Below are 22,409 nucleotides of genomic sequence, written 5' to 3' on the forward strand. Positions count from 1 at the left end.
CGCCAGGCCACAATCCGCAGAGAGCTGAGACTGAGACTGAGACTGGTGCCTGAGTCCGCTGCGCGTTGACGTCGCTTTTGGGTTTGATTGAACACAAGGATATGTGTCCGCCGGGCAACCAAAAAGCAACAGCAACAGCAACAGCAACAATAACATAAACTAAAGCTTAGCCTCAGTCTCAGTTCGACTGTGTTTTTGAAAACCAAAACGCAACACTTTCACTCTACTTAAGACGGATGGATGGATGCCACAGCCAGAAGGAGGCGGTGTCCAAAAAGGCAAAAGCAAAGGAGGGACAGACAAACAGCCAGGCAGCCAGGCAGCCACATCTAAAGCGTTGGTGGGAAAATCGCGGCAATCGTTTTCACGTCTTTTCCATATTTATTATCATTTACAGGCGGCCTCGAGTTTCGTGCTTCACTCCGCGAAATAAGATGCAGATGAGAGAGTTTTCTTTTTTGTTTGTTGCTTTTCCAGCTTATGGCAGAAGTTTGTCATGTTTGTGTGTGTGTGTGTGTGTGGCTTTCCTTTTCATTTTGAGCAATTAATCACCCTTTAGAGTAGAAATATCTTCCCATTTAGAAGCATTCTCCCTGCTATTCGCAACCCAAGAGAGAACTTCCATTTCCTCGCTTAAACTTAATTTCTTTCGTCTCCTTGTCACATTTGCAGCTTTCCCTGGAATGCAGTTTTACATAAGAAATCAACAGCGACCCACCACCACCCTGTGGGGTGCTCATGTAGAGCATTTCCAGAGCAAACCAAAACTGCAGCAGCAACAACAACAAAAATGTCTAGCGGCCAAAACGAAGGCAATCACGATTTTGTGTCTGAAACGTTTGCAGCGCGCGTTTTCAATTTCCCATTTAGGCTTTTCTTTTCTTTTACTCTCAACTGAGGACAGGCGGCAAAGGCCACGCAGTCGCAGTGGCAGTTGCAAGTTGCAAGGAGGAAAAAAGCAGAAATACAGTTACGCCTGTCGCTGCGTTTGTGTCGGTGGCCAGTGCGCCGCCGCTAATTGTTTCCGTCTGTTAATAAAAATATTTTTGCAGATCAGTAACAAATTGAAACAAAAAATAGCAGGAGGTGGCGGTGCCTCTGCTGCTGCTGCTGCTGCTGTTTATGCAACGCCTCACGACGCGACGCTTTCGGTGGCACAGCAAACGAAATGCAAATTGACATTTACGTGGTTGCAACACCAACAAAATGCCAGCCCAGCCAGATAGTCCAGACAGTCGGACAGTCGGACAGTGGGCCGCCTGGCAAATAAGGAGCAACACGACGACGACGACGACAAAAAAAAAACAAAACAAAAGGCAAAGGAAGTTCAACGAAGTGGGAAATACTCTTTGCCACCTTAGGGATATCATTTCCCTTTGTTTTTTCTAAGGAAAGACGGATTCTGCCATAATTTCTCCCTCGCTTGAGCTGGTTCTTGCTTTCCCTTGGATACTCCTCCATAATCTGCTCCCAAAATCCGTGTACCCTCTGCCCAAAGTGTATGCAAAAGACCAAAAACTGTTTGGCGACACTTTTTGGCTGTTCCTGTTGCCGCTGCCGCTGCTGCTGCTGTGTTAAAGGTCAATGAGTTTAGGGTTAGTGGACCTGAACCTGGGCAGCCTCCTGCCAAACAAAAATACAGTTACATTCGTGGCGGCATTGTGCAACTTTCCATACCCCATGGGGGGGGGCTGATGATGATGATGGGAATGGAGAGGATAATGTCAGTTATAGCCAGCCATTGGGCATAGAATCGTGTCGCATTTTGGCAAAATTGTCTTCCATTTTTGGTGCGTATTACCCGCTGTCTTTTCCCTATCTTTTCCCCAGTAGTTCTCCGCAAAACTCCCGCTGGAAACACAATTGTAAGACGCTGAAAGACACTTCCCAGCGAGAACACTTTCCCATCGAAATGAGGGGAGAAAAGCTGCGGAGCGTAACCAAAAGCTTTAAGTCAAAGTGGGGTTGACCTCATTACGGGGGCGTTGGGGGATCAGGAGTAATCAGTGTGACCAGTCAAAGGCACAGCCAGAAGATGATGAAAGACAACGAAGGAGCGAACGTTGGAGAGAACGTTGAAAGAAGGAGAACAATAGAATTACAATAATCGCTTTGGTAACGCTCTTTTGTTGCGGAATTTTATTGGATGGGTGAGAGGTGTTTGTGGGGTGAGTGTGGGACAGTGTGCTCAAGCGACCATGCGATTGAGAAGATGAACTTGCAAAAGACCCGAGAGACAGACAGACACACGGACAGACCTCAATGACAGTGACTCTTGCCTTTTGATCTTTCTTCTTTTGGCGAACTTGGTTACGCTTTGAAGCGTCCCACACCCCCACCATTCCACAGATTAGATGCGTAGTGGAAGTTTGTTGACCCGTTTTCCCAGAAATTACCTCGTTATGTGGTTAAAATTCCACACATGAACCTCTAACGGCAGAATGTTCCACTGCTTTGCAGCAGTATCAACATTTGTCTCAACTCATCTGGCAACTTGTGTCTGCAACTAATCTGCTTGCATCTCGGACTCATTTGCATATATGCTGATTCCATGCAGCTAAAGCTACATGTTGCTGCGAGGCTTTGCTGATTTCTGTGGCTGATTTCTACAGATTTGCGATTTGTTAATGGCTTCGAATATTAAGTTACAATTATCAGACGGACAGCCGGACGGATCATCTTTCCGCTGATCGATTGGTAGAGACCGGGCCGGGTGAGTGCCGGGAGCCGCGGCACTGTCATGGCCACATTTCACTTTCAGCAACATCTCCGACCAACGGACGGACGATCGACGAGAAATCGTGATGAAATTGATTTGCGGCTCTTTATTTTTCACTCGGCAATCAGACAAGCAGACAGACAGCACTCTCTCACTCACCCACTCGCTCTCTACTATCTTCCCGTCTCTCTTCTCTAGCTGGGAACTGTATAATTTTCTCGCTTTCCAGCTATTTTGCATTTGCCATTTGTCTGTTTCTTCACCCTGCCCTCCCCTCTCTCTCTCTCTCACTCGCTCTCTGTCTGTCTGCTGCTTCCTTCACTTTACTGATATTTCGTTGTCAAATTGGCAGCACAGACAATCTTCACTCTTCCACTTCCACCACCATCACCTCTCTCATCCACTTGGCTCTTTAACACGAAACTGAATTTAATTTGCTCTTCAGTTTCGTTTGATTTTTGTTGTTTTGTTGCTTTTATTTGGCATGTTTGTTGTCTAATTGAGCGAGAAATTGCCGCCTGATTGATTGTTTTCCATGCAATGTGTTATTTTATTTCTTTTGTTATTGCTTTTCTTGCTATTGTGATTGCCTATTGCCATAGTTATTGTTGCTATTATTTCCCCACTTTTTTTACGGGTTAGTTTACATTTGAACAGCATAAAGATGTGGCTGGTGGGAGGTTTTCGCTGTGCTGGCAACATTCTTACTATTGTTTGACTCTAAAGCAGTTTTCAATCCAATTGCGAAGCAATATCACTGCTTGTTTGCACTGCTTGTTAAGTGGAACCCAGGCGTTTTACAGCCTTTACGACTGCATTTTATTTCGTGAATAACAACCGGCTCAAATCAAATTAATAGGCGTCTGCCGCCAGTCAATAAAACTGCATTTAATTTAATGCCATGCCCAGGTGTCTTTTTTACCGTTTTCGCAAAGCTCGTTTGTTTGTTTTTCCAGTCGAAGACTTTAATTGTAATTAAACAATCAAATTTAAGAATTTTAATACTATTTCTGTTAGTAAGTAAGCCCCATGAATATTTCAGCGTTCACGTGTGGTTGGGTTTTATTTGCTGTAATGTTTGGCAACATCTTCTTACACTTCATGCAGTTTGTTGCTTTGGATTCCCTTAAGCAATAATTTATGAAATTCCTGGCAACATTGCTTCGCAACATATCTTCAATGCCTCCATGCTGGAAGCAGTTCAAAACAATGATTAACTGCTTGCCAGAGGTTTCAAATTTAACATGTGAAGCAGTTAAAGCAGTATATTTGTGGATTTAAGAGTTGCAAGAAGGATTGCAGCATATAGGAGTTGCCAGATGGCATTCTATGATGTGGCACTCAGAGCTACTTCCCCCCCACTTATTTGCGAATGGAATTGTCATGTTTATGGTAATTAACAGTTAATGGGTTCTACGCCATTGCAGATGTTAATTAGCAAACATGGAACGGATTCTGCCTGCCAAATGCAACATCCCACACACATGCATCATGCATTGCAGTTGCAACTCCCATCCATCTATGCCCCCGTCCGTGTTTGTTTGCTGTTTGAGTGCGCCTCTTTGTTTGGTCAGGCAGCAGCAGCAGCAGCAATATTTCCTCAATTGAATGAGTGCCACAAAGTTTTTAACCGACAAAGGCCAAATGGAGCGCCCCCTTGTGGCCGCCACGGATTATATATGGCCACGAGTGGCAGCCACAAATCGAAACTTATTAATTCCCAAACAGAGTTCGCCAAAGGCCGAACGAAGACGACGACTACGATCTGACCAGCCAGGCTGGCTGGTTGTCCATTTATCAATGCGCACAGTTGTGGCAATTTTTTGGCCACAACCACGGGAACAGGACTGTGAAAGTGTGAAATGGGGGGTGAATGAGGGGGAGAATGGACACTGGTGGCAGTGGCAGTGGCATTAACTGCACAGGTGTCCACTTAATTGACAGCTAACGAGGCACTGCGGACCCAGACAGCGGCATCAATGTTTGATGAGGTGCAGCGCGGTGTGTGGCAGTTGAGAGGTGGAGGAGGAAGAGGTGCATCATTTTTCGGCTAGACCTTTTTGCTTTATTTTCACTGTGAAGCCGCTGTTGGTAGGGGTCGAGAAACCACTCAAAAGGGCGGTGGCATACGCAGGTGCCGCTTGTCGCACAGCGGACAGTATCCCAGTTGGGTTTTAGGCTCTGGTTCCTGCTTGGGCTGCAACTCAATGGCGCTGTAATAGGAGGTCAAGTCGGAGTTGCCCATCCCGGACTGGGCATCCACATCGAATTTTTCATTCACATAGACCAGCAGGGAATCGTTTGGGTCCTCTCGAATGCGTCGTGGACGTTGTGGCATGCACTTTACCGTTTCGTGGCTTTTCAGCGGCACCTTCCCAACGTTGTGCAACTGCTGGGCTGGGAGTTTGTGGCAGGTCCAGGTGGCTGCTCGGCCCACATTCTGTGGCAGCTCCCCGGCGAGCTCCAGCAAGGCACTGGCCGGCACCAGCATGCCCGACTTATTGAGCTTCGTTATCTTATTGAACTTCTTCAGAAAGTCGGTTCTCCTGGGGCCCAAATGTTGCTCAGGATCACCATGGAACTGGCACCCAAAACTGGCACTAAACGTGGACCTTGACGGTGACTTTGGTGACTCCGGCTGTCTCGTTCCTTCCCCGATTGCGACACTCGGGCAGGTGCAGTCAGGGCTATGCTGCGACTGCCTTGGTTGGCTCTTCACTTGCTCCACAAAAAAAGACATTGGCTGGGACTGTTCGTTCATTTGATTTGGCTCCTTAGACAGACACGAACACGGATTGGCTCTGGATTCATTCTTTACCTTTCGGTGGGTACTTGCTTGGGGCTGCTGATACTTTTCCTGCCGCCTGCGCGACACACATGCCGTGCAAGTGCATTCATCCTGCATGTCCCATGGTTCCTCTGGTTTATATTGCTGTCCCATTCCGCTAACCCTTACAGAAGATTGCTGCTCCGTTGGCGGCTCCTCCCACATAATGCTGCCTCCCCTGCCACTCAGTACATCCCGCACCGGCTCGAGCACCTGCAGATTGTCACCCACCGAACGTTCGTCATCCATAAGAGCCATGGGCGAGGGAAAGCGCCTGCAAGAGCCCAGAATTTTCTCCATTTGCAGCTTCTCCTCCAGCTCCTGCTGCACCATCGACAGTATGCGCCAGATGGTGGCGTCGCGCCCTTTGCTTTTGCCCTGGCAGCGCATATTGTACTTCCGCTGCTCCTCGTACATGACCCAGCGCACCATTAAAATGTCCTTCCAACGCTGGAAATCGTCCTGAAGCTGCTCATCGACCTGTGCATTGGCCACGTTTTCGTTTTCCAGGCGCCTGCGCAGCTCCTCCATCGACATTTGCATTTTCTCTTCGTCGTTGGAGCGAGACTGGCTGAAGGATTTGTTGTCCTTTGAAGGATCTTCTCGCCCCCCCTTATTGCGCCCAACCATGGCTCGAGCCTCAACGCGGCTTCAGACAAATTTTCATGAACTTTTCGTATGCCAAAAGGGGATCGATATTTTAGTCTAGGATTGCTACAACTAAAACTCACCCACAGAGCTGATCACATAGGTTGCCGGTGGCTTGAGTACGCTTCTGGCAAAGGCGCCGCGCAGCACCTCCAGGGCGCAGGGTTCGGCGGTGACCAGCAGCATGCCGGGTGCCACATGTCCGGCGTATTTGAGGGCACGCGTTGCCGCCGTCAGTGGTCCATTCCACCAGCACTGGGCATTGGCAGCCAGGAAGTTCTGCAAAGAGAAGAAGACCAAAATCACATCAGAAATGGTTCCCAAGCAGCTCCCCACACACATTAGCTAATTGACAAATTGCAGTGCAGCAAGTGGCTTAATTGTGTGGCAAGTGGCAAGCAGTGTGTCTGCTTAAGGAGTGAGTTATCCATCTGTGGGCGGAGTGCAGCTGTTGCTGCTGCTGCTGCTGCTGCTGCCTGATGGCTGGCCAAAACCATCAATTAGCCAAAGCGGATCGAAAACACGCCCCTGAATGTTGGATCCAAGCATATGAGAAGGGGTGGCGCCACAAAAATCGCTGCCTCATTGCATTTCATGTGTACGGTAGGTGGAGGAGGAGGAGTAGTACCAGAAGATGAAACAGCAGGGGAACACCTCCATGCCCGTTCCCGTTCCCATTCCCATTCCCAATCCCAACTGCATATCGAAATCCTTAACACGTTCCTTCCATGGAAATGGCAATACACACGACAGGGGGGAAGGGCAGAGCGGAGTGGAGTAGGGAGCAGAGTCGATGGGGCAACAAATAAATGTCCAATTTGTGCAGTGACAGGAACACTTGAGGCACGTTTTTGATGTAAACACGGACAAAAAGGGTCGAGAGTCAAAGCAGTGCCCACGGACAATGGACAGGGGAAGGAGGAGGCAAGTCCAAAGAGGCCACAGAGTGGGTGGTGGTGGTGGTGGTGGTGGGGGGGTTAAAGGAAATGCATTTTTTGGGTCTAAAGTGCAAGCCACCAACAGATCTCTCCTATCTCCATTTCTTTCTCTCTGTGTTTCTGTGTTGCCCCTCTGTAGCCGGCGGAGTTTCACGCTTTGTGGCTTTCTGTGTCGCTAATGAACATCATCCAGTTTGAAGATTTGACCTTTTTGTCGATGGATGAATGCTAAAAGGGTAATGGGGTAAGGGAATGGTACTGTCATGGTAGGATGCCAACCGTTGGTATGGGTCTGCGATTCCGACTGGGAATGGTATGAAATTACTGGAAATCTAAGCGCCCCAGACAGCCATTTTTAGCCATTTCTTGTGGTCACTCCTCTTGAGTTTTTAATGTCGCCACAGCGACTGAGGACATGCCCATGCCGCATGCCCCATGCACTCTTATATAAGTTGGATGACTCTACGCTGCACACCCCACAACCCCGGCACCACTCCTCTCAGCTATACGCCCGGGGCTACTCAATTAATGCATGAGAAGGCGAAGAAATTAACTCGTCATTGCCTGTCCTATCTTCAGAGATGGGCTTTGGCTGTCACGCGCCGCCAGATGGCGCTTGGCATGCACTGCGAGAAAATATGTAGTCAAAGTCTTTGTCAGTTTATGAGCTTTAGACGTAAGCGTATGAGATTTAGTTCGCGGCTCAGGCGGTCCACAAACTTGTGATCGTATGACATCTGCTTCTTTCCTGGCTCATACAGCAAGTCAGTGGAGTTAAAAGTGTCATACGAGCTTAGGCTGAATAGAGTGCAGGTAGGCAATGCAGTGTATCCGTATGACTGTTACTTTTCGATTAAACGCTGGTCAGTGGACTTATTAAGGGTTATTATCTCAGAAGAGGAATTGAGTGGCTGCATACTTTATACATTCATTAAACCCATATAAATGTCCAATCTTAGTTTTTATAACGATAAGTAAGTATCACACGACAATAATTGCAAAACTTCTCTGATATTCTGCTGAATTTACTGTTTTCTCTCTCTTTCTCCAACATCAGCACTCTCTTGTTCTCCAGCTACTGTATTCCTGCAGAGAGCAACCACCGTTTGCATGCAGTCTCCCAAGGCTACTGCAGTTTCTCTTTGTGTAGCTCTCTCCCTCTAACCCTCCCATTTATTCTGCTCTGCAATTTGTGCCGCATCATTCCAAGACACGAGACAAAATGCCAAAGACAGAGACAGACACAGGCAGCAGCGCGCAGTCAGCCATCGATCAAAGCGGAACAGGGAAGCCACAAACAAAGAGGCAGGGAGGGAGGCGGAAGGTAGGCAGCATTAAAGAGCGTTTGTCTCGGTCTTTTTGGTCTCGTTTTCTCGGAAGTTAATGCAAAACTCTTCAATAATCAAATCAAATGCTTGCGCGTACAAAAGTCGCCCCTCGAAAGCTTCGTTGTTTCTTTGCCTTGGGCCTTTGCTCTTAAAGTCGTTTTCCCCTTGCCACCGCAACCCGAGCAACCGTCTTCCGTGGGGTGGCTTTCGTTTTGGGACTTTTACTCAATTTCGTGTAATAGAAAACTAAACAGTAAAACTCCCACAAAAAAAAAAACTAATGCTGAAAAGACGAAACTATCACCAGAGTCGCGCACAGCAGAGAGTGGAGTCGCATACCTCATGTGCGGAGGAGAAAGAGGAGAAGGAGGCCTGACTGCCACTGCCACTGCCTTTGTAGATCTCTCGTGTGTGCTGCATAAAACGATAATAACAATATACAAACAAATGCGCAGTGAAGGCAACAGCAGCAGCAGCAGCAAAGTGGCATGTGGCATGAGGCAGGGGCACTAAGACAGTAAGCTGTAATGTTGCGGACTTCGGAGCTTAATAGAGTTATGATGAAGTATAATAATCCTTGACCTTTCCACTAACGAACATCAGGTTGCACAGCCCCACAGTTGCTGCCGCTCAGCCGCTCAGCCCCACAGCCCCTGCCCCAGCCGCTGCTCTTGGGCACAAGTCAAAACGTTTTTTTGGCTTTGTACTTTTTTCCCCTCCGCTCTTCTGCCCCTCTTTTCACATTATTATTGCTGCTGCTCCCGACCCTTCATTTGACTTTAAAAGCGGCATTTACTTTTCGCAAATGAGAAGCGATTCCGCGACCGAGTACGAGTCCGAAAGCCCGTCTGAAAACGAAATCATTTCGCAGGTAGACATTTCATTTCGACAGCTGCAGAGTCTCTCTGCTGAATGGGTGGAGAAAACGTTGACTATCTTGAGACAAATGCCAGGGTATTGTCAGCGTACTCTACGCCCCGTACTGTCTTGAAATGGGCGTTCCCATGGGTTTCAGGAGGGCCCTCACTATCGTTAACAGAAACCGCGATTGTTCCAATGTAGCTTCAATCTTCAATATATCCAAAACCAATATCAATGGAATGAAAACCTCAGAAGTTTCTATCTTCTATCCAAGACGAGTTTTCTGTATTACAAACCCATTTGTGTTGAACATTTCTCTGTAACGTGCGACAGATGTTAATTATATTAATCAGTTTCCATTTCATAGCCTTTCAACAGAACCTTTCCCCATACTTATTCTATTTCTGGATTAGTTTCTGAAATACAATTATGTTTTCCCTGAATGAAATCTCAGTTTCTTAATTATTACAGACTTGTCGTCGGGGCTTCCCACGTCCATTATGAGTACACAAGGGAGCGTATCCCTTATTCCTATCGCAGTTGTCCTGTCATCATTGCTTATTTGTCTGGTCAAGTGGGAGTCACACTAGCTGGCCCTCTCCCAATGCACTCTGGAAAAATGGCCACTGGGGATGAGTCCCAATCCGATTGTCCATAAAACTTACGCGCAGCGGAAGCGCCCTCGAGCATAAATGCAGAACGAAACAGAGTTCCAATCAATGTGCAGGGATCGCTGATAAGGAACACAAATTGCCGGACCAACGCCCACTTTCTCCCTTCAAAGACTGGACTCCATCGAAGGGTTTTCTTTGACTGTGGATTTGCACAGCACTTAAAATTCCAATTGGATTTGTTCGGGGTGGTGTGCACGAGGCCTTAGGCCATGACTTTGGTCAAATATATTGAGGAGGGTTGCCAGGATAGATATATTTATTCTAGTGTGCCGACTGCTCTGGTTCAATGACCAGAAATCTACTCTTTTGGCTAAACATGCGATTTGTTTTATTAGTTTTTCTCCCCTCAACAACAGCACAACAAATTCGCCAGGACTGCAGCAGCAGCAGCTGTGCTGGCAGGAGTCTCCCCGGCTGCCAACAAAATATACAAAAATAAGTAAGGGAGATCCCACGGATAGTGTCCTGGAATCGTGCATCTGTCTCGGCTTTTGGCAGCCACAATAGCGGTCGCTATTTTTGCCAGCAATTAATTACAAATATCCCCCAAAAATACGACTATCTATACCGCAAAAAACTTGCAACTGGAAAAACTCTGGGCAAAGTCCTTTCAACTCTTTCGCATAAATAGTATCTGCTTTTCCGTTTTTTCTTTGTTCCTTTTCTATCGGCAAAAAGTTTTGCAATTGCAAAACTTTACCATAAAAATAAAACGTAAAAAGAAATAGGTAAAAATAAAGCGAAAACTTTTGGATAGAATATTGTCGCTCGAATGGAAGATACCTATTAGAGAAGACTTCATTGTGATGGGAACTCTATGACATTTCAATAAGCAAAGTTAAGATTTTGTCAGGTAATTTTTTAGATACATTTTCAATATCAACTTTACTTGCTCTCTCCCTGTGCAGCTTAACATCAGCTATCATTTGTCTCTAAATCCTTCAACATCGATAGCTTCACTCTGAAATTTATGCCATGATTTGGTTGTAGCTTTGCCCAGCTGTATCCTCAAACTAATAAGCCCCCTTGTAAGCCAAAAATAAAAGGTGTGCATTTCCATTTACATAAATAAATGTATGTCTGTTGTATCAGCTGTACAAAATCAGCACCTCAATTTAAAACCCAAGCGTGAAAAGTCTATTAGAGACCAGAGGGGGCGACAGCGTTGATGGCGGTATCTGTGGGAACAGAATCAAATGTGGAGCTACAGAGACAGCCCACAAAACTGCACCTGTAGCCGAGGTTCTTTGGGGTCTGCTTTGTTCATCATCATCATCATCAACAACATCATTGTTAGTATGTGGATTCATTTCGTTGTGTGGCTGGCTGTCTGGGTTGCCTTTTGTATTTCGGCGTTGAAGCTTCGCTGGCACTTGCTGAAATGTTATTTGGGATCTAGTTGGTTGGGGGATTGATGGAGGGGCCTTTGTACTCGTCTCTGGTGTCTGTCATTCACTTGCAAGCCAAAGTTAATAGGAATAGAACAATTTGAGCCCCTATCCCATAGTATGTATGAGTGTTCCCTAGCATTTAGCACGCAATTTATATATGGATTATATTTCCGTACTCTATCCAAGAGCTTGTCATTCAATCAATCTGGTAAATCACGCAATCATTTTGACAGAGACAGAGACAGAGAGAGAGAGAGAGAGAGCACTGTGCTGTCAGTGCTGCTAATGAACAATTTCCATGAGATCCAACGAATGTTCCGGGGGCTCATAAGTTGCACCGAGTTCCATTAGACGCAAAGATTTTAATTATTGCCTTAAGTACAACGAGTACAACTCAATTTTGTGGCTGAGTTTAAGGTCTGAAGCATCATTATATCGTATCATTACGAGTTTATCGGTAATTAGTTAATTACTTAACCATGAAAATCACTCCCACTTGAAAGCTAAGACACAGTGGGAAAAAGAGGGAGCGAGAGAGGCGTCAACTATGTGAGGAAATGCGTTTTTTGTGTGGGAATAAAGTCGGTTATGTACTAAATATTATGGGAACAATCATTACAATTGATGATTCAGTTTTGGAAGTAGTTGCAACATTTTGCAACAGTTTCTCCTATCCGCCTAGCTCCCTCTAGCTCTCTCCCAGTGTGGCTTAGCAGGCTAGCCCTTTCTCTCCCTCTGTCTCCCCATTGCCAGCTCTTGGGATATTCCTTCCTTGCAGCTTAGCTGCAAATTGTAAGTTCCATTTCCAATAAACAAGACACCGTGGCACAAAGAGTGGCATCCAAAATACCCTAATTTAAAGTACGTGGCCGCAATGTTTTACTTTGGATTTTGTTTTGTCCGAAAACAGCAGCAAAAGAGGCTCAAAACTCGTCTCCAACTTGAGCGCGAGCTATTTGTTTGGTCACTGAACAGCAGCTGAAGGGGGGAAAGGGTATTCCCAAATCGTCAGCCAGTGAATGCCAGCGAATGGCCAGCGGGACCAAAGACGACCTTGTGCCCAGTGCCCACAGCTGTTATGCAATGCAAAAGGGTGGCTGTAGGAGTGGGGGAGGTAAGTAAGCAAAATGAAAAGGCAAACAAACAGTTGGTTCAATGTTTGTCAATCAAATTAGTCCATCAGTGATGTTGATTGCCATCAAAGTGAATCCAAATCAATCATAAAACGCACGCCGCCCATCAATTAAAGCGCCACTCTAACCCCCCCACACCCCAACCAAAAAGTAAATTTTCGTTTAAATGTTGCACCATCGATCGACCGATCGAGCGATCTAACGATCGATTTAAAAACCAATCAAAGCAATTGAAGATGATGATGGAGAGGCACGCGGCACGAGGCACAACAATTGAAATCTCTCTTTTCTTTTCTGTTCACTCTCTCGTTCGATAAATCAATTGGCTTGGCCTCAACTCCATTTTGATTGACTCAATCAGCTTGAAGTTGCACTTGCACCAGCCAGACACCATATTGGGTCTATCCGTAACAGTCGCGGCTGCAAAGTGAACCTCAAACAGCAGCCAGAACTTTCCAGTCAATGTCTGTGTTCTTTTGTTATTTTGAATGAGCAAATGATAAGGAAATGTTATCTCGAATGCAGCGGAACATGTACAGCACGAACAATAATTCATTTGTTGTCAGCAAATATCTGCTTTTTGCAAACGGGGAATTGGTAAACAAATTGGAGACTGAACCATGCCTTCTGTGATACAGAAAGTTCTTAGAAAACTATTCGAAAACACTGGGGAAACACTCTAAAATAATTATAATTAAAGGAACTACAAGATCTAAGTCCACATATTTGTATATAATCGATGTCGAATACATTTTTGTAGCTTTCAAAGCTTTTTATGTACAAATAACACGCTTTAAAACATAAAATATATCCTAATAATCGTGAGAAAACACACACGCAACAGGCAACCTTCGATTCTGCGTTTCCCATGCGAGGATTGATTCAGCACAGGTTTACCTTCGTTCTAGCGCCGAGCAAAAACTTTCCATTTCGCCTGAGATATTTACGGAGCTAGAGCCAGTTCTCCGTGTAGTTTATGGGTGCTGCGTTTGGCTCCCACACCTGCCCCACATGCATCCCGTTCTAGCCCCTTCCGTTGGGGGAACATGACGCAATCACTTCGCATCCGTTTGAGCTAGCTCGCATCGTTGCAAGCTTATTAATTTGACTCAAGCATGAGGACTGGCTCTCTGGCCAGCTAGATTCAGCAAAAATGGACTAAAAAAATAGCACAAAAAACTACAAAAACAAGTTGATGTCATTTGCGTGCAGGCAAACACTAAACACGGACTGAAAGCGGTTCAGAGATCAGCTTCGGGGCTCAGCTCGAGATCAGAGTTGGAGTCGAGAGTCGAGTCGAGTCGAGTCGAGTGGAGTGGAGTCGCCACGCCGTGTCCCCTGACAAATTTGCACAAATAATAAAAACAGATTTTAAATGCCCTGGAAATCGAGTCTGCGACTGGAAGTGGGACTGGGACTGGGACTGGGACTTGGTCTTAAATCAGTTAAGCCCCCCTCCTCCCCCACCACCCACTGCAACTTCATGCCACTGAGTGACATTTAGAGCTTTTGCTTGTGGAGTAGCGGGGCGGAGGGGCTACACGATCTAACTATAGCCTTTAAAATGAGAGAAACTTTAATGGGATTTTTGTGGGATTTGTGGGCTTTCAACGGATCCGTTGGCCCATAGAAATATGTTCTGTCTTTGCTCTCTAATTAGATATTCAAACAAGTTTCTGTACATGGTCGGGGTGTCTGTCTCTGGCTAATAAATTAAGAGATATTTTATGATATATTTACATGGATAAGGAAGTCTTTAAAAACAGCAGGCGGTGTGGTTATTGATGGTATTTTGGGAGCTCTTTTCTTAGACTTTTTGCTAACTCTTTTGGTAAATTAAATTAAATTAAATTAAAGCTCAAATTTGTGTATATAATTCTTGTTTTAGAATGAAAGATTTATACTCGAATATTACCCGAAAACCTTGGGCTGTAAGATACTTTTCTATGGAGTTTTTTCTATTGATTTTATCGCTCACATAATTGCAGATTTTTACTCCTTGTAGAGTCTCTACCTTTTATGCTATTTCTTTAACATTCCATCATCTATCTTCCTATTTATAAATTTATTTCTAGCCTTCTTTATTCCCAGTGCAATTCGCATAATTCCTTCCTTCGTTGCGTGACTTTTGCCAAGATTTATATTACTCTTTTTATGTAATACAAACTTTATGATACGCCTTTGTATTTAAATATTTTATTTCGGCTTTTATTAGACTTATTCCCATTGTTTTTCTTAAGCATTTCCTGTACGTTTTTCTCAAGGTTTCATAAGCATTTTCCTCACTCGATCCCCCGCCGCAGAGTATATATTTTTGGTGTGTGGCAACTTTTCAGTTATGGCACGCCCTAAAACTTGCCGCCGCACCGGAAACTCTTGCACATTTCGATATGGTCTTTGAGCTGCAAGACTCGCCCTAGGGGCGCCCCTTTTGCAGGGCTGGTAAGTAACTGCCACCACCGGCACCTCAATCTACATAATTCACACTTCATTGAGCTTCCACTTCCAGAAAATTACAAATCAAATTTCCACGACGCTGCTTTCAGCCAGCTAAAAGATTCCGAGTTGAATTCTTTTCGTTTTCCCCCTTTTAGCATCACTCATCGTTGATTCATTCATACGTTCGCTCAACCATTCATTCATTCATTCTTTCAGTCTGTTCTTCAATAATTTGACGCACTTTTCTTCGCGGCTGACTGCCCCAAATTGCTGTGCGGCCCTAAATTATCGTCTTCCTCTGTGGGGCATGGCACTTCCATGAGTGTGTCTATTTAGGGCACGCTTCATTCGGTTCTTATCTGCGGCCTATGCTCCATGCCCCACCACTGAAGCACGTATTATTAATTAGCCCAGTCCCCGAGACTCCGACAAACGAAACTCAACTCAACTCAACTCAACTCAGATGTAAATGAAATGCTCTGCCTCTGCTCCGACGACAATTGTCGTCGTAATTTATGCGAGGCATGAAAAGGCAAGCAACTGGCAACAAGGGAATGTTTTATGCGACACTTTTTTTACGTATGCAAAATGCAAACTAAATGTGCAAAAATAAATATAAAAACTTGACGGAAAAACTGCGGCTCTGCCTTTTGATGTGCCGAAACAAACCGTCAACACTTGGTTTTTTGGCAGGCCAACAATTAAATTGAAATTAGCCTGAAATTGTAAGTACATTAAGTGATTCTGTACGCATATGCAAAGGTGTTGGTGGAATTCTCTTAAAAGGGGAAGCAACTAGACACTGTCCCGTGTGCGGCGTGTTCGACTGTAGTCATATTTATGGCAGTTTTCTAACTTAAATTTGTTCCTTACCCTTTGCTTTAGTTTTCGCTAATTTGTACACCACAAAACACTGCCAGATAGTATTCAAAATCTGTCCTGTAAAGTCCATTTCCCCCGTTCCGTGCCTGCAAAACCTTCAATAGAAACTTTATTCACTCTCATTTGTTGTCACAAATTAACACCTTTAAACTTGAACTTGTCTCGCCGGGTGTGACGTCATTTTCGGGTGTAATTTAGTGCAACACAAACAATGGAAAGGAACAACAACAAAGAGAATTAACATCGGAAGCCGCAACAAAAGGACTGAAAATTCATTTAAAATTTTAATTATTTTTGTGTTTTTTTGTTTGTTTGCTGCCAGCAAACGTGTTTAAAAACTTGTATCACAAAACCGCTTCGATCTGATGAAGTTCCATGAACCCAATGTATATTTAAAGGTATTTCTACTACTTCCTGACCGAAAAACATTGGCAAAAACTTCTTTGTGACAAAAGTCCATTAGGCACAGAAGTGGAAAGAAATGCACACGAAAAAGGGAAGTCCAAATGCAATCCAAATGGCAATTGGCAAATGTTTGCAATTTTTAGGGGGTAACTGTGGGAAGTTCTAGTCTGGATGGAAGCACCGTTCCGAGCCATTTATTGTCATGGGAAGCGGGCACACACACAAACACACACACAGAGGAGAGACCACCCCAAGCGACCTTGAGCCGAGGGAGTCATACACCACTGCCTCCCTTCCTATCTACCTTTCCTCTCTTTATCTCTCTCTCTCTCTCTCTCTCTTTTTCTTTACATCTCTGGCTCATCCTCACGCACTTTTTCGTGGCTCAAACAGGAACCAGTTGCTTCTCTCGTTTTGTGCACAGAAAAAAGAAAACCAGTTACGTTCCCTTCTCTCGTTTTTTGTTGTCGAACTCACAGAAACTCACCTGAAATATCATATATCCCGAGTCGTACATCCAAAAGTCCTCGGGGGCCGTGTGCCCCGGCTTGGTCAGCTGTATGGCCAAGCAGCGTTGCAAGATCAGACGACAACGCTGTGGACCACCGGGTGATTTGGTGCCCATTTCGTGGCTGTGTCTGTGGCTGTGTCTGTTCTTCTCCTCCTGCGGCGGTATGGGGGGGTTCGTGCTTTGCTTTTTCCAATCTTTTTTATCGTCTAAAAATAACGCGAAACGCAACGTCGAAGAAGAGGCCTCTGTCGAGGGGGAGGAGGAGGGAGTGCGTTTGTGTGTGTGTAGCTGTTTCAAAGGTCCATTACGGGGCGCGGAGAGCGTCACTTTTAATGGTCAGGCGAGCACAGGCATGGAGTTTTAAAATAAAAACGAGGAGGAATCCGCGTCGAGGAGGGAACGAAAGAGCCAGACAAGACGCGAACTCGAACTCGAACGCCGTCGTTTGCGCGATAAGAACGAAACCCGTATTCGCATTGAACTTTAAAATTTCCTTGGAAGTTTTGGCCGTTTTTCGTTTTTTCGCACACTTTTTTATCTGTAACTTTTTTTTGGGTTGTTGTTGGCTCTTTGGGGGTTTTTATATTTCTTATGGCCTTAGAGCTTGCTTTTATTTTACAGACACATTTGACTGGCGTTTACTTGTTGACAGCCACACAGCTTCGAACGCGACGCATGCGCACAGGGCACACTCCACGTAGGAAAAATCTTATTTTGGCGAACAGGCAACGCAGAGCGGACAGCAGACACGAACCGTATGAAATGAACGACAAAAACAGACTCCACTCGCGGCGCCAGCCGACCAGTCAGTCAACCAGCCGAGCCGACTGCCCTGCTCGCTGGTGGGGTCGGTTTCTCCCACTCTCCACACTCACACGAGCACGAGCCCGAACACGAGCGCCGTTTCGGCTGCGCAAGTGGCATTTGCATTCGTTGTTGCTGTTGCTGTCTCTGCTGCTAGCAACATTTCGCACACGTTCGGCAGAGTGGCGAGCAAGAGAGCTTTTGGAGAGTTGTGTAGACTTTGCGCACCTGAAACGACAAAAACAGAGAAGCGGCATTAAAATCTTGCCTCTAAAATCAATTAGGGGGGAGCACAGCACACAAAAAAAAAAACCAACACTGGAGTTAGACTCAGACTGAGATTGTGGCTACTCTCTGCTTTGCGATCTGGCTGATGTCGTCAGAGAGTCTCGTATTTGCTCCTAATAACATCATCAGAGTCATATCATTACCATTAACCGTACGCCGTGCCGCGGCAACTGTTTTATTTGTGCTAGTACTACAGGGAACACTCGGGCAGTCGAGATGCTACATTTATTTGGAGGGATACCAATAGAAGATAGCAATAAAATATGTTCTGGTAGCTCTTTCAACATTTTTAAGCAGTTTTCCATCAAGTTTCCTTTCGAATAACCTTAGAACAAAATCTTACTACATAAAGTTCTACCACAAAATATCAAAAAGATATAAAAAAAACTAAACTAAAACGTTTCCAAATCTGAGGGTGTACTGTACCCCATTTGTCTATCATTTTTGCTTTGTTTTTCGCATTGGTCGAAATACATTTTGGGGCTTTTGGGACTTAAAATCTTAGTAGCGGCATTTGGAACTCATTTCCTTCACGAATTTACCAAATTTGCCGAATCGCCGGATGTACAAATGACTATAAATGGGTTAATTAAAAAAGATCCAGAAATTATGAGGTTCACGTTTGGGCAGCCAGTGCCTGTGGAGCTGTAGTTGTAGCTGTAGCTGTATCTCTGGTGCCGCATCTAGGAAGTGTCAATAGACAGTGAGCGCCATAATTGCGCATACGCCATGTATGCCATTCAATCAGAATTCTAATGCAAATATAAAAAAAACTGCATTGTATTGGGGTTTCCGCATAATTTCCATGAAAATTAAGTGGCACTGGCACTTTTTCGTCAGACGTGCATGAAATTTGCATACAACAATTACGAATTTAATCAAATTACGAGATAACTTGATTTTTATGGCCCTGACGGAGGTGATTTAATTTGTAATTTCAATCTTTCATTCTGTCTGTCGCTCCACATGCATTTGTGGCACATTCATCTTCCCAAGTCGGTCAACAGAAAGCGGGCAGACAGACAGTCGGCGCGGGGGAGCGCTGGGCAGGGAGATGCTGTCCAAAGGTATTTTTTGGGTTTTTGAGGTTCGCTGAGTCTCGAGTTTGAAGCCAATTAAATGGCCCTGCCGGTGAGATCATCGCCCACATGTGTATACACACGATTCACCAGCCCGAGGCGCTTCCCATTCCCAGATCAAGTGTCTGTCGCACACACACAGAGACACAAATCTTTTGGGCATTTTCTTTTTATTATTTATTTATTACGGCTTGTATTTGTCGACCCATTAAGCCGCGGCCTTTGTTAGAAAACACGTTTCTTCTGGCCAAAAAGTGCTGGCCACATTCCCCAGCTCAGACACAAAACAGAATTCGCCATCAGCCCCTCAGGCTTTCGGTCCCTGGCTGTGTCTTTTTGTCTTACAAATCAGAAAACATTATAAATCGGTGAAACCCAAGCGTAAGCTGCAAAGGTGCTAAACAAAATTAGCATAAATTATTATTAACAATTATGAGAGGCAGCAGCCCAACAGCCAACAGCCAACAGCCAGCGGTGACGTGCCGCAGCGGCAGCTGCCCCAATCCCAGAGTTTTTGTCATGTCAAAGAGTCAAAGATTTTGGTTGTACCCTAGAGCAGCTTGATGGTGGAAAGGCTAGCTCGAATGTGCCGCACATTTGGGTGGAAAAAGAGCCACTGCCATGCCACAGGAATTGCTAATATCAGAAATAATCCTTCCAGTTCTCCCATCTTTCTGTTGCTTATTTTCATTTCTGATTTTTCCCAGGGTATGCCCATCCTCTAGCATTCAATAGAGCTTTCTTTTGTGGCTTGCTACTTTTGTTTTTCGATGGCTTCGATGTTTTTCGAGCCAGCCATTGAGTCAGTAATTAAATTTGCACACGAAGTTGAGGCTCTTTCTTGGAGTGCCACTTGGTCAGAAAACAATTGAAGCCGGAACTGCCGCTGACCATGTCCTTGGCGTGGCGATCACCTTGAACTTTGTTTTGAGGATCGTCTCGAACAGAATTCAAGATCAAAATTTGCCAACAGTAGGGAATGGAGTGCCATTCTCTTTGCGTTGAACTTGATCTTTGGTTCATTCTGACTTCTTTTATCGCTGAACTTGATCTTTGATGCATAAATAGGTGAAATCTTGAATCATAGAAGGTTATTTGTGAGCTACCTCTGCTTAAATATTCAGCAACTGTACCTCGGCAGGGGAATTTATTACGTTTAAGCATCAGATGTAGAAGGTTCACAGTTGATTGTTCTTTTGGCAACTCTAGATTTAAGCCCAAAATCATAACTGACTCTAACGCTCTCTGAGATCGATTCTCACCCAGAAATCTCGTTCACTTCCGCCTCGAACACTTCACAAAGTGTACAAACGATCTGCAATCCTTTCCTTCTTTATAATGAGGCGCTGTATGCCTGCCGCACACCCCCACACAGGCAGACATGGGACGGACAAGACAATATTTGACAGCTCACTTTCAATTGCGACATCTAGTTAGCGGCAGATTTAAGAGCCAAATAAAACAACACGATCGCAGTGCAACGAATGGAATTCAACAGAAATACATACAGCTGGATGGATGGATGAATAGCTTAATGAAGCAAGAGCCTGTTCCGTGGTCCAATCTTTTCGCGGTCCGTGCGGTCACTCAACGGCAAGCGGCAAGCGGCAGTCGGTCCAGGCACTGTCCACCCGCAAAGCATCAGCATCACCCACTTACCCCAGCCGCCATGGCCCCCGCTTCATATTTCAGTTTTACGGTTCAACGACAACAACGAGATCTCCTCGCGGCCCAGTTGGTGGTGCAGAGACAGTCAGGCTGAGGCTAAAGCTGAAGCTGAAGCTGAAGCTGAAGCCTCCTCCAATTGCTGCAATGTGGCAAAGCAATCGATTTAAGCGCCGCATAAATTGAAGCCGCAGCAGCTCCCTCTGCTGCTGGTAAGGTTCCTCCATGCACAACATGATGAATTGTTTTCTTTGTCGAGTTGTCGACTGGAGTCGAGTCAGGCTGCCTGCCGCCTGCAGATCGCTCGCTCGCTCGCTTCGAATGATGGAGTAGGAGTAGGAAAAAAACAAACCAAATTGCAAATTGTATCAAAAAATTTAAATTTTCGCTTTCATTATGCGGCAGCGGCAGCGGCAGTCGTTGATGCTGCTGTCTGTCTGTCTGTCTGTCTGTCTGTCTGTCGTTGGCGGGGGAGCCAACTCTTTGGGGCTGCACTCTGCTAATAGACCAAACGACTAACTCTGTTGTTCGGGCGCTCTAACTTCAACTCGAACTTCAGCTCTAACTCGAGAAATCTCTGGCTTGTTGGCTGCCATTGTATTTTCTTTGTGTTGGCCCAGCTTTTTTACCCTATTCAATTTTGACAGCCGCGTTTTTATCCAAATAATGAGCTGCATTTCGTTCAAAGAGGCAGCCAGAAAAAGCTACGACTACTGCTACTCCCCTCCGTTCACAATAATTTATGGCATATTTTTTAGCTGAGCGGCGGGTTAAGGGTGTTTGGCAGTGGGATAACCAATCAGAGTCAATCAATGGCTGGTGCATTCTCAGCACCTGGATAACTCCACGTATACGTGATGTGATGTGCTGTGCGGATTTGCATTCGCTCTTCGGTTGGTTCACACCAGTGCATCGGCGGCACATTTGGCAATTATAAATCTGCAGCACAAATGTAAAATGAGGATGGGATTGCGAATTGCAATGACAGGGGGGGAGGGGAGAGAGAGAGGGGTACAACAAAAAGCAAATTTGAGAAATGCCACAGATGCTCGACGAAGCCAAGAAATGACATGCCATGCCCCCGTGTGATGCGCCGCGCTGGATTTGGCGGCTGGCATCTCATAAGTAGACAACCGCATGCCATGCGGCCCAGACGGCAGACGGAGTTTCAGACGGTAGACGATGTCTGCCAAGCGGAGACATTGCGGCAGACGATGCAATAATAGCAGCATTGGGGGCTTCAAGCGAAACAACGAAATCGAAATACGCTTACAGAAACAAAAGAAAATTCCAGTTAATTAGCTTTAATTAAGGGAATTGATCAACATCAATCAATCAAAAGGTTATTCAATAACTTCATGCCTTACAAATATTAACACTGTGCTAATATGCCTCAACCGCAAAAGGGTATTCCAAATGCCAAACAGAAGCCACTGACTGACAATAACCGTTTGATAACAGCAGCGGCAGCAGCAGCGGCAGCGAAGTACAAGCAGCAAATACATTGGAGTTGCTCTCGCACTCACACACACACACACACACACCACGCTGAGTTTGTTATGCAAGTCTCCACTGCAGCGTGCGCGCTTCTTCAATTTCAGCATTCTTTCGTCTGCATACTTTTCGCTCTGACTTTCGTGGCTCCCCTCCCCCCCCCCCCACTCTCTTTCTCTCTCTGGCTTTGCCCACTCTCGCTGCCGCTGCAGCGCATTCACTTTGATTGCTCTGCCTCCTCCTCCTACCTACACTCACTGAATGGAAAGAAATGAAATAAAACGCATAAAAACGCAATAAAATCAACTGAAAATTGTTTAATA

General features: G+C 45.4%; 2 protein-coding genes across 2 annotated transcripts in view; both read right to left on the reverse strand.

The window, feature by feature from the left end:
* Positions 1–22,409, reverse strand: part of LOC117579240 — a 57,834-nt gene that overhangs the window by 7,434 nt on the left and 27,991 nt on the right. Inside the window, exons 2-3 of the mRNA XM_034265022.1 lie at positions 16,733–17,788; positions 6,278–6,473 (exon numbers count right to left, since the gene is read on the reverse strand). Coding sequence (XP_034120913.1) covers positions 6,278–6,473; positions 16,733–16,870 — 334 coding nt within the window. The 5' untranslated portion in view covers positions 16,871–17,788. The remainder of the gene's footprint in view (positions 1–6,277; positions 6,474–16,732; positions 17,789–22,409) is intronic.
* On the reverse strand, positions 4,762–6,258 carry LOC117579241. Its single transcript, XM_034265023.1, has one exon. The coding sequence runs from the start codon at positions 6,174–6,176 to the stop codon at positions 4,830–4,832; it is 1,347 nt and encodes a 448-aa protein (XP_034120914.1). The 5' UTR covers positions 6,177–6,258; the 3' UTR covers positions 4,762–4,829.

Source organism: Drosophila guanche, unplaced genomic scaffold (genome assembly GCF_900245975.1).
Source record: "Drosophila guanche unplaced genomic scaffold, DGUA_6, whole genome shotgun sequence".
NCBI lineage: Eukaryota > Metazoa > Arthropoda > Insecta > Diptera > Drosophilidae > Drosophila > Drosophila guanche.